Genomic DNA, 16,928 nt, shown 5'->3' with positions numbered 1-16,928 from the left:
TTTTGGTCAGTTTCAAATAATTTAACAAACTCACTTTCTGCCTTAAGATAAGTAGATGTAAATAGATGTTAACATTTCAATTCTCTCTCTCTCTCTCTCTCTCTCTCTGTGTCTCACACACACACACAGACACACACACACACATCCACCCACCCCCACAAGGGCCAGGCTTCAGCTCTGTCCGTACTGTTCCCTGCCCCAGAGGCAACACCGTGAGGAATTTGCTGTCTTTTTAAAAGTCTGTGTTCTTGTCCTCTTACGGTGAATGTGCGCACTCTGTGCTCCGGGAAGCGGGTGCCGAGTGACTTGGGGGCGAGGGGCTGGGACTCTGCCTCGGCTTCATCTTCCACTCCCGCCTGTGGTCTTGCAGCTGTTCAGCGAGGTGCAGGAACGGGCCATCGAGGAGCAGATGGCGGCAGTGAAGGACGTGGTTATGGAGCCCACTGTGAAGACCCTCAGTGATGAGCTGGTACGTTCCCGCTGAAGGCCTGGCGCCGCCGGCCCTGCACCCTTTCCCCTGGAGGAGGGGTGCCCAGCCCTGACCCCCGCCGGCCGAGGCTCTGTAGGCGGAGCCCTCGCGAGCTCCCTGCGTCTCCCATGTGCGAGCCCCACTGCGTGCATGTGTGCGTGCACGCTCTCCGGCAGCAGCTGCTGACAACTTCTTGTTCGTCCTTTTGGACTTTTCCTAATGCACATTTTATATTCCTGTGTCTTTGGTAAGAGCTGCCACTGATGGCGGGCATGTGTGCTGGTCACGTTGACATTCTGCCCCCTCCCCTTTTTCTGTGCTTCATCCTCGGCTTGCCTCTGACCGACTCTGTCTCCGGGCCTTTGACTGCAGGATGAGGCAGCGAAGGAATTCCAGGAGAAACACAAGAAAGAAGTGGGGAAGCTGAAGAACATGGACCTCTCTCAGTAAGGCCTCTGCGTGGCTGGTGGGGAGCGAAGGCTCTGCCTTGGCCGTCAGGACCCTCAGGACCTGTCTGCGGGCCTCTTCTGACCCCCTTCTGGGCGCCGTGGCAGCCTTGCATGGCATCCTTCTAGAAGCACTCACAGCGGAAAGCTTCCTCCTTCACTATTTGCAGAATTTGGGAGGATTTTCCCTCAGGCCCCTCAGGGAAGGGGGGGATGCTGATTGATGAGCATCACTTTTAATGGCCGCTTTGTGTTTGGCTTTTGCATGTGAATTTGTTTGAAGAAAGGATTCTGCTGCCTAAAGCACAAAACCCCATGCTGTGGAACCCTCTGTGTACTAGGACTGTTGGTCCCCTTCCAGCTCCAGCCGTAAGGGTGCTGCTGGAGGTGGGCGTAAGCGACTGGGGGGCGACAGGAGGCTCCCCTGGGGGGCGGTGAGTGGGAGTGGGACTCCTGCAGGCCTGGCGGCCCCCGTTGCTGCAGCGCAGCTCAGCTCTCCGTCCGGGTCCTGCTGCACTCGCGGCCCCTTCCTCTGCCGCTCACACGGGCACAGCACGCTGCGTCTGACGAGGCTGTCGTCCGCTGCCTTCTTTTAAGCCGGCTTTGACATTTCCTTTTTTTTTCAGATACATAATCCGTGGGGATGACGAAGAATGGAATGAAGTTTTGAACAAAGCTGGGCAGAATGCCTCCATCGTCAGCCTGAAGAGGTGAGGTGGGCCCCACGACCTCTGACCGGAGAGGCTTTGTGGCTTCTGTGCTTCCTAGTGACTTTCACTAGGACATGGGGCCCGAGGCAAAAGCTCTGAGGGACAAGTCACTGCTCTTTCCTTGGAGGGTCGCAGCTTTGGTGTCCTCTGTCCTGCAGATGAGGCGGGCCGTGGGGCTGCTGTGCGCTTCGGTGCGGTGTCCCATTCCCCTCAGAACAATGGCGGTGGCTTTTAGTACCAGCGCCGCTTTAAAGATGAAGTGACCTAGGCTGGAGGGGGTTCGGTGACTTTCCGAGGAGCATCCAGCCAGTAGGAGGGGGTGCCGGGATGGGGACCAGCTGTGTCCACTGCGAGGACTGGAGTTTGACCTCTGCGTCGAGGGTTCTCCAAGGCTCAGGGCTTAGAGTTCCTTAGCGTCATAAAAATTGAGGGCCCCCAAAGGCCTTTTGTTTATGTGGGTTGTATTTTTTGAGATTTCCAATATTAGAAATGAAAAACAGAAAAAAGTATTCATCCAAAATTAACAGTCATGGATTTGTTATTGATTTGTTGTTTTAAAAACTCCCCCCACTCCCCCCAAAAAATCTTAGAGTGGCACTCTTTTATATTTTGCAAATCGGTACTCTCTGGCTTAATGGAAGGCAGCTGGCTTATCTTCCGCATTCAGTCTGGTGTCACCACACACCTCACAGCCGCGGGAAGGCCAGTCAGCTGTGAGAGGACAAAAGGGAAAGGCAAACGGTGTATTTATGTCATTAGGAAACTAGTTTCTACCTTGGGGCCCACCTGGAAGGTCCGGGGGATCCCAGGAGTCCGTGGACCCTGCTTTGAAAACCATCCCCTCCGGCTGCTCTCCCGCAGAGGGGATCATTTGTAGACAATGGCTCCTCGGGCCAGAACCTTCATCAGCGTTCCCTCGGGAAGAGAGTGAGGTTTCCCCTGCCCTGGGCCTCTGGAGGTGAACTTCCATATCTGGTTTGGGGTTAATAGGGAGGGGAGTTCTTGGCATTGCCATAGGACAGGGTCCCTTAGAGGATGTGCTTGGAAAGACAAGTCTTGTGACTCTAGCAGCTGTAGATCCCAGAAATGCCAGTGTTGTCTTCCGCAGTCTCTGTAAGTTACCGTGGCATTTTGAAGGTTCCGGCATTGATGCCAGCCTTACTCCCCAGATGCTCTCAGATGTGGCACAAGAGCCCACTGTCAGTGTGTCCTAGTTTCTGGTTTGGACAATAAGGCAGATGTGGCACAGGGCCCACGACGGCTCCAGCCTTGAGCGTGGGGCTTTGACCGCAACAGAAGGCCGGGGCATGTGCTGGTGTGGGGACAGCTGGTTCCTCACTCCTCAGAGGTCAGCTTTGCCTGCCGTTTGTTTGGCTGTTACTGCTGCTGAGGAGCCTCCTGAATTCCCTGACCTTTGTGGTACTTCAGGGCTCTGAGTAAATTGTACTCTTGGAGGTAAAAAAGCAAGGCCTCACCTCAAAGAATAGGATGATAGACACCAGTGTTTTGTTTTTTTCCCCCAGAGGTCACTTCATTCAGATGATGTTAGTGGTCTGTGGATAGAACTGTTCGTTCTCTCCTCGTAGGGAGGTGTTTGTTTCCAGGGCAAGATGCCACTAGAGAGGATCTTTAAGCTGTAAGGGGAAGGAAGGTGGCCATTTGCTGAGTGACTCCAGTAGTGACCTGTCAGGCTCCTGCTGGCCAGCCGAGATGTGTAACCTGATTACTGCTCTTTAGGTTTCCCTCTCATTCAGGAAAAAGAAAATAATGCCACATCACAAAGTATTATAAGGTTTTCCTGGGAGTCTCCTGCTTTGTATTGGAGACTCTCCTCAGGGTCCTTGGGATAATATGTCTGCTTTCCTGGGTAATCCTGAGTGGTGAGCGGTGGGAGGGAATCCTCCTGTGACTCCTGAGATTTTCCTTGAGGTCTCAGGAGTGGGGAATGAACAGCACTCCAAAGAGAACTCTGGTTTCAGGTGGTAAGAGAGAGATTTGTTCCTCTGTCCGAGGAAGAGCCCGGTCGGGGCAGGAACTGGGTCGGCATGTCTCCCCAGCCCAGTGCCTGGCATGCGGATAGGCTTGCAGAGAACGTTTGTGTCTAAGGTCATTAATGTTTCCGAAGGTGGAAACCCTTTTGGACAAAGCAAAGCGAGCCTAAAGCAGAGCAGTCTGAAAGATGGTACAGATCTGCATATTTCATTTTCTTTCTCTTTCTACTCGTGGTTTTTCTGTTTTCTTTTTTCTCCAGTGACAAGAAAAGGAAGCTGGAAGCCAAACAAGATCCCAAACAGAACAAAAAGTTGAAGAAAAACAGAGACCTGAAGAACAAAAAAGATCTGAAACTGAAGCGGAAGAAATAGGAGCGTGGGCATCAGCGGCTGACGTGTACGGAGAGCCCCCCGACTTCCCGAGCTGTCTCCGGCGGGGCCCGGCGGCGGCCTGGATTGTTGAAAGCAACAGGGGCCCCCGCCAGACCCGGAAGCCGGCCAGGACTTCAGTCCATGGGCTGAGCTTGGCTTAAGGAACGCGACAGTTGGGCAAACCTCTGGCACTGCCGAGGGCCTGTCTCCCCTCCCGCACTCCCGGCCTTCTTCCCCCCATAAGTTCCCGTTTTGCTCTGGGCCCAGCTCTGTTAGCGCCTTCTCACGTGTGTGGAAGCCACGCTGACTCTTTCCCGTCTCAGGATTAAACATGCAGCTTTCTGGTGATGCGCAGGAGGCCACTAGTGGAGCCCTGGGCCTCTCGTCGTGGCCTTGGCCGGACACCCTGAGGCCCAGGGCAGTGGCGGTGCCGCTCTCACCAGGTGGCTGTGGCAGGTCACTGTTCGGCGCCCTGGGCTTTGCTCTGCCGTAAACCATCCCGCTCCTGGCTCCACAGGCCTGCGGCCCCGTGTCCCAGAAAAGCCTGAGCTCTTAACTTAAGAAAGGACCTTGAGTCCCCCAAATCTGTTATTTCATCTATTTGGGAAGAAATGTTGGGCGAGACCCTTCTGCTAGCAGGGGTGAGGGAGGGATAGAGAACCTATTTTTAATAAATAACAAGCTAGAAAGAGCAACTGCCTCTGGGTGGTCATTGACTCCACGAGGGTGGAAGTTGCCCCTCTGCCTGTTTCTTCTTGCGGATCTTGGCTGCCGGGTAGAATCTGGAAGGTGTTGGTGCCAAGGCCAAGGGGAGGCAGTGGCCATGCTTAACCAACCCGCCTGTGGGAGAAGTGGCCGGCCCCACCGTGCTCGCTGTGGTCCTTCTGAGGGACAGGCTGTGGCAGCTGGAGGCTAGCTAGCCGTGCTTTCCCCCCGCATTCCTCTCAGGAGACAGGAGCTGGGGACAGAAATTATGTGGTGGCTTCACACAAACTTTGGTATGTGTGTTTGCTGGTATCCCTTTGCGGTTCCCAATCCAGCACTGTGTTACTAAGCCTTGAGCCTGAGGGGCCTCTGCCGGTTTCCGTAGGATTGTTCCTTATCCCTGACCCTGGTACAAGCACAGCTCAAGGTGGAAGTCAGCTCAGTTGTGCTCTTGTTCTGATCTGCTGTTTCCCGGTGCCACGCGTGGGAGCTGAGGGCAGTCCTGCACAGCTCCCTGGCTGCATCAGTCTTCAGCTTCCATGCTTCGCTGTTCTTTTTATCTGGAAGATTCACATGGAGGCCTTGGTTACTGACGTTCCTCGGTTTTTCATAGAATTTAAAAGGACTGGTCTTCCATGAGTCCAAAGACCCTTTCTTCCGCCATGATGTGTAATCCAGGTTCCAAGAAGTCTGACACATGGCAGGGAAGGAAGGGGAGCTTCTGGACCAAAGAGGATTAAAGGCATACTGCCCGGGACTCACACCCACAGCAAGGAGAGCAGATTCTGCCTGGACTAGGGACCCCTGCACCTTGTCTACACAGGCCTCGGGGCCTTTCGTCTCCTGGATCTAGAGGTTCCTGCCCGCAGACCCCCTGTCAGGTCTGCAGGAAGGTTTGCTGAGAGGGGCAATGAGACTAATTTTTGATCTGCTTTTTTCAGGTGAGTGCCTGAGCCTATCTTTCAAAGAGGATTTTGTTAGGAGAGAAGCTTAAAAGCAAAGTCAGAATCCCAAATGGTCACAGCTGGATGGTTTCTTAAAGCTGTCCAGCCATGTCATCCCACGGGGAGGAGGGCCTGGCCCTTGTGCTTTTGTGGCCTCTCCAGCCCCGAAGCCTGGCTTGTGCTCTGCTCCGGGATGCAGGGAGGAGGTGCCCTGAAGCCAGGCCTCTCAACCCTGCTCTGCCCCGAGTCTCCCTGTGACCTGGGGCACGCCACTCACCTGCACCTGCTGTCCAGGTCGACATGTGTGAGATGCAGGTGGCAATGGTCGCTCCCACCTCCTGGGCCGTCGGAGGAGTGAGTGGAGCTGAGTATGGGGAGCGGACCACGGTGCCTGGGGTGCGGCAAGGGCTCCAGAAATCTGTGTGTCACGGGGCCCACGTCTGCATAACCAGGGGAGCTGCTCGTGACACAAGCGCTAGGAGTAAGACCGGCTTGTTCTAAAGCCACAGGCTGAGCTGAAGAGTCCCACTGGGGCAGCGAGAAGATGCACCTGGTGGTCAGACCTGTCGGGCTGTCGGCTTCCAACAAGGTTGTCCCTCATCTCTCTGAGGCCGCCTTCCCCTCCACACGCAAAGAGGAAGCTACATTTGCCTACTGTCTACAGTCCCGGCCCTTTTCCTGGCAAAGCGTACGTTCTTAAACAGGTCTCTGCACTTCGGGGTAGTGATCTTGCGTTCTCCGAACCTGACAAAGCACACCTCCCCCAGACCTCGCCATCTGGCCCCCAGACAGAGTGACATCTGTAAAGCTAGGCTGTCTCGGGAAATGTCACTGGCGAAATGAATTCAGAAAGGCTGCCTATGAATGCTGTCACCCGGACGGGAAGGGGCTCAAGAAGCCTGAACAAAGAAGATGCCTAAATGGGCTCCATCCCCCTGAGCCGGGACGGGGTTCCCGCCGGCCTGCTCCAGGGCTTCACCGCTCATCTGGCCCCTGCCGCCCCAGAGGACTCGAGTGGCCAGGAGTTGGACACAAAGGGCTGTGGAGGCTGGGGGAGGGGAGGAAATAAGTGACCGCCACCTTGGAAAAATGTAGACTCATTATCTGAGGGCCATTACCCCAGCTGCCAGCTCGCAGGCCTCAGTGGGCGGGTCAGGCCTCAGCCTGGGGGGAGGGGAGGGAGGGGATGCCCCGTTCTGTGGGCAGCTGGTTAAAGGGGAAAGGTGTGGATTCGGGTGGCGCTGGTGGAAGGCCCGAGGCTGTCCTGTGGTGCTGTAGGTGGTTCAGCTGAGAACGTTGCCGTGGTCCTGGTGTCTGGCTGGCACTGGGAAACCAGCAGAGAGCAAAGTTAAGGGGAAGGAGGAACGGGGGCAGGAAGGCAGGCGACCCTCATGTCTGGAGAGGGTTTCCTCTGGGGACAAGGCCCAGGCTCAGCTGCTGCCGTTGCCTGCAGGGCGGCTGTGGGAGACTGAAGTCCCTCTGGTACAGAACTTGCTTTCAGCCCCTTGTTTCCCTGGGACTCCTGCGAAGGCCAAGTTCACTCCTGCCTTTGGCTGCTGAGAGCCTGAAGTGGGCAGCTGGAGGAGAACTGGACCCCGTGCTCTGGAGCAGTGACCCTGAGGAGGAGACCCAGCCACCAGGGATAAGGGAAGGTGACCAAACACCTCCACTTCTCTTCTAGTCCCCCTAGCCCCCTTGGAAGAATCTGATTTTTTTCTAATTATTTGTTAGGTAGGCTCCATGCCCAGTAACGTGGGGCTTGAACCCACGACCCTGCGATCAACAGTCAGACACTTAACTGAGCCACCCAGGCGCCCCTCTATTACTGAAATGCTTTCTTAGTGTGTTCTGCTACACAGAGGCTCAAAGGGGTCCCAGCCCTGCCTTACGTAAGATTGCCTTCCTTTTCGCCTGCCCCGCAAAAGAGAAAACAGCTAAGCTCTCGAGGTACTTGGCTGAGGCATGTGCTACAGGGGGCACAAGGAGAGGGGGGAGAGGCTTGTGGGGAGGGTGGACACAGACCCCTGAAGGGTAGCCACTGCAGACGGCAACAGCCCCCTGAACCAACCTCGCAGGGGCATCCGCCCAGGATGGTGCCGAGCCTTGCGCCTCCTCCCTGTGGCCCCCAGAGGGCGCCAAGCTGCTGGGCCTGGGCCCCGCCCCACAAAGCTGGGCATTGGACCTTTCCTGGACTGACCCCAACTACCACCCTGAGGTCTTCATGTTGTCCCCCAGCTTCTGAGTTCTGGCCTCTGTTACCGAACCACAGCCGCTTGGGCCAGTGTTTCTAGTGACCGGCCTCAGGTAGCAAACCTTAAAAAACCTTTATTTCTGCCTGGGTGTTGTACCTAAAACAAACTAGAACTGGTCCCAGAAGACCCTTGGGCCCGAGTCACCAGCTCACTGTCCTCTCTCCATTCCCAGGTGGCACAGACCAGCTTGGGCTCAGCTGGGCCGGAGGCAGCAGCCGCCCACCTCGCCGGGCCTCACAAGGGTTTGCAGACAACCGTTATGACAACCCCAATGGTAGTTCCCACGTGAGGGCGCTGGGGGTGGCCTGGGCTCAGGGAAGATCAGAAAAGCCCGACAGCCATCTTACTCCTGGCAGGGGGCTCCCGTCCCTCCACACAAACACCTTTTCTGTCCTCGTAAATGGCACCTAAGTGCTTAACAAACAGAGGAGGAGGATTTTATATCTTCAGCTACCTTGTTTGACAGGGGTAGGGTGGGGGTGTGTGTGTGTGTGTGTATGTATGTAGGGGGAGTCCTAACCAGCTTGGGGCTGGAGGCCTGAGTAACCAGGGAATTAGCCCTGGGTTCTCTTCCCCAGCTCTGAGCGACTCTCTAGCAGGAGTGACAAGGCCAAGGTCGTTGTTAACAAGTGTTTATTGTTAATAAAACCCTGGTACATTTACAGTAAGTGACATTAATGTACAGTTACAGTATCATACAACATTACAGCAATAAAATAACGCCTATTCCTTTGTACATCCAGCTCAAGCAGCTAGTCAAAAATATTTTCCAAGATTGCAAGCCCCTGGGGGCTTTTCAAGGTAACCAAAGTGACACCTCCTGAAGTGCCCAGGGCTCTTGGTGAATAAATAATAGTTTCTAAGGTGCAGCCAGACAGCCCGAAGATGGCGACACCCAGAACAAGCTGTCCGGATGCCACCCCAGTGTCTGGTCCGTAAATACGACAGGCGTCAGGCCCGCGGCTGGCAGGACAGAGCCGTGGCAGGTCCTCTGCTCCCCCCACCGCCCCACCCCTTCCACCCCCGGACCCGCAGTTCCCATGAGACATGCCCTGCTCTAGAGACCCAGCCAGGGCGACACGGAGGGGTCTGCTTCCTGAGCCCCCAGAGGCAGCCTAACTCTAGGCTTGGGGTTTCAGGATTGGCCTCTAAAAGCAGCAGGAACAAAAGCTGAGGCCAGCAGACTCGTCCGCTGTACCCTGTGCACCCCCATGCCGCCCCTGGCTCAGCCTGGAAGTCCGAGGGCGTCACCTGGGGGAACCGCCTTCTCACACTAACAGAGCAGGGGTGTGCTCCCCCAAAGGAGGGCCTCTGTAGGCCTAGACACCAAAGAAAATAGGACTGTAAGTGACCCTCTGGGCAGGGATCTTCAGGCCCTTGGAGGCTCACATCACAAAGGCCTAGCCTTGGGGAAGAAGTTCAAGGATTTGGGCAGCCTTTCTGATGTGACCTTGAGGAAAAATACCAGTTTCGGCATGAAGTGGCCTGGGGCCCAGAGTGTAAGTTCTCTACCTTCATCAGGATGCCCATACCCCCAGGGGCCCCAGCTGGGACAGTCTGAGCTTGGGGAGGCCTGGGGATTGTGGGTGGTCAGAGCCTGGAATGAATGGTCAGAAGCTATTTCAAGCAGGGGTGAATCAGGATCAACCCTAGACCTCCAGGAGGGGAAAAGGGGCACACGAGGGTGAGTGCACCGTGGCCCTCAAGGTGCAAACAGTATGGGGGTGGGGGCAAGGGCCACCTTTTGGCCTTGTCTGCCCATCACTCGTCAAGCAAACCACCCTGGGGCAGAGGGGTTGACAGTGGGGGCGCCCAGTGACAGGGGGCTCAGAGCACATCAGCCTACCCAAGGACCGATTAACACCAGAGAGGGTGTCTGCAGAATGAGGGGTAAACTGAGTCCCATGAGCCTGGCTCCAAAGAGGCCTACAACCAGTGCCCCCACCCCTGCAGCGGGGCTCTGACCCATCCACAGGCCCCAGGTATGTACTTGTTCAGACGCCCCGGAAGCACTTGCTCCCAGCCTTTCACGTGTGCCCCGCCCCCCCCCGGGGTGCCTAGAGTCGGAGCCCCGGCCCAGAGGCGGCAGGCTATGGCGCCCCGCTGCGTCCCTGCCGCCCTCAGACCCGAGAGGTGATGTAGACAGAGTGCACGCGCTCGGCCAGGGTGCTCTGCAGCTCCCGCAGGGGGTCCAGGCCCTGCACCTTGCTGTTGCGGCTGTAGATGAGCTGCCGGAAGGAGTCCTGCTCGAGCAGGGCCTTCATGTGCTTGAGGAAGAAGCCTTCGCAGAACAGGGCCAGTTCAGGGGCGTTGTGGATCTGTGGGGGGCGGGGGAGTGTGAGCGCCACGGCCTTCGCACAGCCCCACCGGAAACTGCACACCTCCCCACCCCACCCCCAGATCTCACCCAGGGGCCAAGGGCCTTCCCCTTATCTGGATTTCTTCCATAATTCTCTCCTCCAGATGGGACTATTCCGGGTTCAAATCCCAGCTGTGCCACCAGGAACATCACTGTCTTGGCCCCATCATTTTCTTTGCCTACTTCCCGCTGCTGCCATTACTGAATGGCAGGCACCCTTGTTGGCTTGAAGCTCCCTTACCAATGCCCAGGACGGGGAGCCCAGCCCAAGCCGGGCACCTGAGCAGTTCACCCGGGAGATGCTCAGTAACGATTTTAACTCAACTATCAAGTGGCCACTCCGGGCCAGGCACTGGGCACCAAGTTCTGGGGGCCAGGTCTCTGCAGTGTGCTCTTAGAGCTGACGTTCTACTTTGGGGGAGACAGAGAAGCCAGAGAACCAAGTAAGGTCACAGCAGACAGTGGTCAGTGCTGTGAGGAAAGTGGCAGGGGCCTCATGGGAGAGGCCAGTGGAGTCGGCAGGCCTGCGCTTTCCTGGGGGAGGGCATGGTTATCGCCAGAGCCGTGGGGGACGTGTGAGCTAAGAAAGTCATGTGGAAGACGCGGGAGGGGTCCTGGGGGCCGGCCAGTGTGAGATTTAGGCTGCGGAGGAAGCTTCGTGGGAGGGAGACTTTAAGTAGAGGAGTGATATGGTCTTAACGCTTGTCAAAGAGCCTGGAGACCTCACGGTGACAGCCAAGCAGGGGGAGGCCGGGTCAATGTCATGGTCCGGAGAGGTGACGGTGGCTCGGGACAGGGTGGGCACAGTGGACATGGAAGAAAGTAGACAGACTGCTGATGTGTTCACAGGGAGGGAGCCGGCCCAGATGGGGCAAATTAAGATATATGTAACTCCCAAGTTTTGAGCCCGAGCACCTGAGCAGATGGCTGTGCCGAGAGGGGGTCAGATTAAGGAGGGGGTAAGATTAAAGAGGACAGGTTGGGGGAAAAAATCAAGTAAGAACCTAAGGAAGTGATGTGACTCGGAGAAGCTCAGCCCTTTGGCCCAGGCCCCCCAGGCTGCGAAGCTCCCCTCCCGAGCTGCAGACTGCCCTGCTGAACAGCGGGGACCCCAAGCTACAGAGGGCATCACTAACCCCCCTCCACCCCTTGCACGGCCCCTCAGCCTGGCCCGGCACAGCCGCGGGACAGCGAGCCCGTGGGAGGCGGCGGACGGCGCGGCACTCACCTTGGCGTACTTGTAGGTGTTCACGGCACTCTCCACGCTGAGGGTCTGAGAGCACAGGATCTCGCAGTGTCTCTGCAGGGCATCCAGCTGGAACAGGCTGGCAGCCGACAGCAGCTGGGGGGGGCGCGGAGAGGAGGGGGAACGTGGCCTTGGATGCGGGCAGCAGGCCCATGGCCCAGGCATCAGGGAACAGAAAGCTGCTCCGTGCCGTGGGCCCTGGTTTCTCCTAACCCTTGGGGCCCTGCCCGCCTCCGCAGGTCAAGTCTGAGGACTGATTTCTTTCTGTTCTAGGTCACCGGGGTACTTGCTGGGACACTTTGGAAGGCACAGGACGGGGGACAGACACTGGATGGGACGCCTGACCTCAGAAGGTTTTCAACCCTGGGCTGCGCTCCTTGTCTCCCGGACCTACTAGCCCGGCGCCTGACCCTCAGGGGGTCGGTTTTCTAAGCATGAGGAGGTGAGGGGGAGGCTGGGCTGCCTTTGATCCTGCTGGGCCCATCATCCCTCCACCCCCCCCCACCCCCCCCCGCCAAGGCCTGGCCCAGGAGGCAGATGGGCGAAAGGCCCTTCCTGTTACAGGAAGAGAAAGGACCAGCAGGGAATCAGGAGGTCCTGGAAGAGGCCACCTCCCCTCTCGGCTCTCCAGATGCCTGTCCCTGAGTGCCAGCAGCTGGGCATGGGGCACCCGGGCTCCCACCCCTCTCCCCAGCGCCGGGACCTCACCTCCAGGATGTCGGCGGCTGGGATGTCCATGGCTTCTGTCCCTCCGTAGTACAGATACTGCATCATCATCTGCGGCGAGAGACCCCGTGTGAACACCAAACGGACCCACAGGTCCTGTGTCCTTATCTGCCTCCAGCAGAGTGCCGCTCTCCACCCTGGGCCTGGCTGAGCCCTCCGTCCTTCCGCAGGTGGACGCGCGCACGTCCCCCAACTCCCTGAGGCTACTCTTTGTGTCTGTGCAGTTTCCAGAAGTCAGCCCCGAGATTCTCCCTCCTGGTCGACTGCGTGTAGGACAGGCCTCCTTCCATGGGGTGGCTCCACTCCGATCCTCAGGACAGCCCAGTGAGCCCAGAAAGGTACTATTCACAGATGGGGAAACTGAGGCCCAGGGTAGGGGAAGGCAGCATGGCTCGAGTCACTTGGGTCTCCTGATTCCCACACCAGACCCCTAGGTGGCACGCTGCACATTTCTCTCACCTACATTCTAAATATGGGCCCGGGATGGGGGGGCTGCCCTCAGAAGCTGCTTCCAGCTTTCCCGTCTGTGCTGGGACTCCAATGTGGAGGTGAGAGCCAGACCCTGTCTCCCCGCTGGATTTGTTCCCTTGGACGGCAAGCGGAGAGCTGGGGTCGGGATCTGCTCCAGGGGTCACCTCGCCCCCCGGCCCAGACCTGCCTGGGGCTTCTGGGAACAGAGGGTCCGGGACATCAAATGAGGTGGCCCAGGAGTGGGGAATGACATTTAATTTTGTTGAGGTCTAAGTTACGAACTCTGCCATCACACTGGAGGCTGGGAAGTTCCCCGCTGGAAAAAGAGAAGCGGTTTGCACTGGTTGGCTGAAGAACAGCCCCAGCAAGGAGCTGGCAAGTGTGTAAGTAAACACGGCTCCAGCCGGCACAGTTGGCCTCTGCTAGCAGTGGCCCCTGGGCTGGAAGAGGCACCAAAGGGTCTAGGGAAGGAGCCCAGCTCCGGGGAACGGGAGTGCGGAGATGGGCCTGGCCAGTCTGTCCAGGCCCAAGGTCGGTGCCTGAGACCGCCATCCCTCCCCTCCCCCCCAGAGACGTGGGGAACCCACAGGCCTTCTGTAGCCCCTGCTGGAGCACGCGGTGTGCTCCGTGTGTCTGTCCCTCCAGGAGGCGTGTGCCTTGGCGGACCCCAGGCCTGGGTTCTTCTGCCCACCCCCCTGCTCCCCGGGGCCTGGGCTCCGAGCTGTTCAGGACCGCACCGCAGGACAGCCCTGGATGAGCTGGGGCAAAAGCCCCTGGCCCAGGGCTGGGAGTGGAGTGGCGGGTGGGCAGGAGCTCCCAGGATTGGAGGCTAAGAGATGGCCTCAGGGAAGCCCCTCAGCAAGAGGGGATGCAGAGGTGTGGGCAGCAACCTGCAGCTCCCCTTCCCAGCGTCCGCCTTTCAGGAGCTGGTTCGGACAAGGCGCAGCCAGCTGTGGCCCGTGGAGCTCCCTGAGGTCACTTGAATGCATATTAGTCCATGGAAGTCAGACCAGAACTGCTCCCTTGCACTTGCTGAGGGAGCTGGGTGGCCGGCAGGCTGGGTAGATGGGCTTTGCCCAGCCCGGCAGCCCCCAGGCAGGACGGGGGTCATGTGGCTCCCAGCAGGCTGCCCGCGGCTCTGGGAAAGGCCTGGGGAAGGTTCAGCTGCAGAGGGGCCGCACGGTTGGCTTCCGGCCTGAACGGGAACCCAGGAACCTGAGCGCAGGAAGGCCACGGACACCGCACGGGTAGGACTGGGGTCAAGCCAGACAGGCAAGCGTCTAGACCCGCACTAATGCTACAGCCACTGGTCACGTGTAGCTTGTAAGCATGGGAGATAAGGCTGGTCTGAGTGGAGATGTGCTGTGTCAGATACACACTGGACTGGAAGAACTTAGTATGAAAAAGAATGTAAAATACGCCATTAATTTTTATATTGACTGCATGTGATATTTGGGCTATAAAGGGTTAAAGAATATACTATTAAAATTAATTTCACCCATTTCTTTTTGCTTTTTTACGTGGCTACTACAAAATGTTAAATTACACAGGTGGCTTGAGTTATCTTTCTCTTGGATGGCACAGCTCAGATCTCCTCGGGCCGGTTTCCTCCTCTGGAAAACAGAATGACTGGCCTCCTTCCCTCCCCCTCACCTGTCTCTGTCTGTCTGTCTCTCTCTCCCAGTGCAGTGAAAGCCACGGAGATACTCAGGGGCTGCTCTAAAACATCCAGGCTTTGTTAGGAAGCTCCGGCCTGGGATCGAAGGCTTTAGGCTGAGCCCTCCGAGGAGCCCGGAGAGCAGGAGTCAACATGTGGAGGCCCCCCGGAAACAGCGCTCTCCCCTGATGGCGGAGTTCTACACCCACAGAGCCCACCCTGCCCAGGCCCCTGGGTGCCAGGGGCGTTGAGACCTGGTGTCCCCGCAGCCCTGACAAGTGACACGGCCGCTAAGGCTGCCCTGGCACAGGCGTCCTCCGGTGAGCGAGGGCAGCCCTGCGGGGCAGCTCCATGGCCGTGGTCACCCGGGTGCCCACACGGACCCTCACCCCCACCCTCCTGTGTCTGACCGTGACCCCACCTCATGTTCCAGCTCACCCAGACGGGGGGCTTCTTAGCCAAACAAGGTTCTAGAGCTGCCCCCTTGCCCGTGAGTTTGGATCAAGGGCTGGAAACGGGGGAAGCGGAGACACCCCCACTCCGCTGCTGGTGCCAGTCCCCGGGTCTGGTCCACTCTCCCCTCATGCACCTCCCCCATCCCACTGCCGCCACCTGCTCACCCTCATCACACGACTAGACTTCTCTACAGCCTCCTACCTGGCCCCCTGGCTGGAGCTGTGGCCCCTCTGAGTGAGCTCTGTAAATGTGAACTTGACCGTGCCACACAGCCTTGGATTGAATCCCGGCTCTTCACTTCCCAGCTGTGTGACCTCAGGCAAGTCACTCACTTCTCTGTGCCTCTGACGGAATAACCCACCCAGCCCTCCTAGGACCGTGCTGTGCCCCGACGCGTAACTGATGAGCAGGGACACAGCGCTTGGAGCCATGCCTGGCTAAGTGTTAGCGGTGATGACCTTTCAGGAAGCTTCCTCGGTAGGTTAAAGGTCAAACCCTTCATGCGATGGCTCCTCGGGCAGCGTCTTCTGAACCTCTAACCAGACCGGACCAGAGGGCAGTTCGGGAGCATGTGTGGTCTCTGCTGCTGGAGTTTGGTGTGCACCGTCCCCCTGCCTGGAGCCCCCGCGGCCGGCCAGCTGCCCCGGTCCCTGACAGCCGCCGCGCTGTGGGTTAGGTGTCCCCCACCTCTCACCCTCTTAGAGTCCCGTCTCCTGCGGGGCAGGGCCCTGGCCTGTTTACTGCTGTCCCCACGCTGTCCAGAGATGACGAAATGCTAAATAGTAAGTGGGTGAAGACAGTGTGAGGGGGAACTAGGCCATTTTAGATGGGGGCTCCCTGTGCTTCTGTGAGACTGATCTGTCCCACGAGGCCACAGAGCTGTCCTGTGCAGGGCCAGGCCCTGGAACCCATACCGGCTGCCTCCTGGCCTCAGCCCCTGGGGGTCGTCCCTGCAGCCTGGGGCCCACCACACAGCCTGGAAACCTGGAGTCGCCACTTCCCAGGAAGGAGCTCTCAGCCGGGGCTCGGCTGAGATCCCAGCCAGGCTCCTCCCTCCAGACTCTCTGGCCACGACTGGCGGCCAGCCTGTGGACTTTCCATCATGCAACCTCTGATGTTCCCCAAAGCCGAGGGACCGAAAGACCCGACCCTTGGTCTTCCACAACCAGGATGGGCTCAGCTGGCTTTTTCTGCTGGGCCTGCCGGGCTGGGGTCCGATGCTCGGGAGGACTGGTGCAGCCCACACCACGCTCCTCAGAATGCGTGCACGCCAGCTGCCGGGGGGCTTGTTGGCACGCAGGAGGGCAGGGGCAGGGGGCTGACGTGCAGGTGTGTGCTGCGGGGAGCCCACCCTGAGGAACGAGGGCTCCTACAGGCTCGTGTGGCCGGTGCGGGGCCTCACAGGTCTGCCGTCCGTCCGCCCAGGCCCCTTGCCCAGTGGTCAGAGCTCAGGACGCGTGAGCGAGGCTCTGAAAACTGTCAGCCCGCACTGGAAGGGCTACCGTGGCCTGGGACAGACGCGGCTGCTCCGACCAGACCACGGGTTCAGTGAACGCAGAAGGCAGTGGGCACAGAGTGCAAGATTATGGCCAACTCCCAGCTGCCTCCCAGCCCAGACAAAGCCATGGGGCCCTGGGGGAGGCCACCCCCCACCCCAAGAAGCACGCAGCACGGAGGCCCACCCACCTGGAAGATGTGGTACTTCATGTCGCTGATCTCAATGGTTTTGCCGCCGTCGCCATCTTGTTCTGATTTATTGGTCATCAGCGTCTTGAACCTGGAGCAAAGGGGGTGAAACAAGGCGGGTCTTGCACATGACTTTGATTTCATCCCCAGCAGCAATGGCGCCATCCATCACCCGACTGGTCACTGGGGGACGGGGCATTTTTAAAATTACTGCAGTGCTCCCAAAATAACTCTCGGCAAATGGCAGCTTACATCATCCTGGGCTGACAGCCGGGCCGGGCCCTGATCTGTCCCCACCGCCCCCCGTGAGTGACTGTGATGCCTGTGGCCCGGAAGGTGACTCTGCATTCCAGAATATTTTCTAATAATCGGAAGCAATACCTCGACTGGGAAGAGCAGCGCCGCGGAGCGCCTCTTGAACTCTGGGTCCCCCCTACT

General features: G+C 58.2%; 2 protein-coding genes across 5 annotated transcripts in view; one reads left to right on the top strand and one right to left on the bottom strand.

Annotated features, from left to right (window-relative positions):
• Positions 1 to 4,683, top strand: part of NAT10 (N-acetyltransferase 10) — a 37,042-nt gene extending 32,359 nt beyond the window's left edge. For both annotated transcript variants that reach the window (XM_036107077.2, XM_036107079.2), the window contains exons 26-29: positions 371 to 469; positions 842 to 915; positions 1,542 to 1,625; positions 3,877 to 4,683. In XM_036107077.2, the coding sequence (XP_035962970.1) occupies positions 371 to 469; positions 842 to 915; positions 1,542 to 1,625; positions 3,877 to 3,988 (369 nt within the window). In that variant the 3' untranslated portion in view covers positions 3,989 to 4,683. The remainder of the gene's footprint in view (positions 1 to 370; positions 470 to 841; positions 916 to 1,541; positions 1,626 to 3,876) is intronic.
• Positions 4,684 to 9,867: 5,184 nt separating this feature from the next.
• ABTB2 (ankyrin repeat and BTB domain containing 2) overlaps positions 9,868 to 16,928 on the bottom strand; it is a 171,485-nt gene continuing 164,424 nt past the window's right edge. For all 3 annotated transcript variants that reach the window (XM_078058224.1, XM_036107023.2, XM_036107067.2), the window contains 4 exons: positions 16,491 to 16,581; positions 12,203 to 12,271; positions 11,477 to 11,590; positions 9,868 to 10,207 (listed from right to left, as the gene is read on the bottom strand). In XM_078058224.1, coding sequence (XP_077914350.1) covers positions 10,010 to 10,207; positions 11,477 to 11,590; positions 12,203 to 12,271; positions 16,491 to 16,581 — 472 coding nt within the window. In that variant the 3' untranslated portion in view covers positions 9,868 to 10,009. The remainder of the gene's footprint in view (positions 10,208 to 11,476; positions 11,591 to 12,202; positions 12,272 to 16,490; positions 16,582 to 16,928) is intronic.

The sequence above is a fragment of the Halichoerus grypus genome, chromosome 11, assembly GCF_964656455.1.
Source record: "Halichoerus grypus chromosome 11, mHalGry1.hap1.1, whole genome shotgun sequence".
Lineage (NCBI taxonomy): Eukaryota > Metazoa > Chordata > Mammalia > Carnivora > Phocidae > Halichoerus > Halichoerus grypus.
Note: the sequence above shows the minus strand (reverse complement) of the source record. Positions and strands in the feature narration are given on the sequence as shown.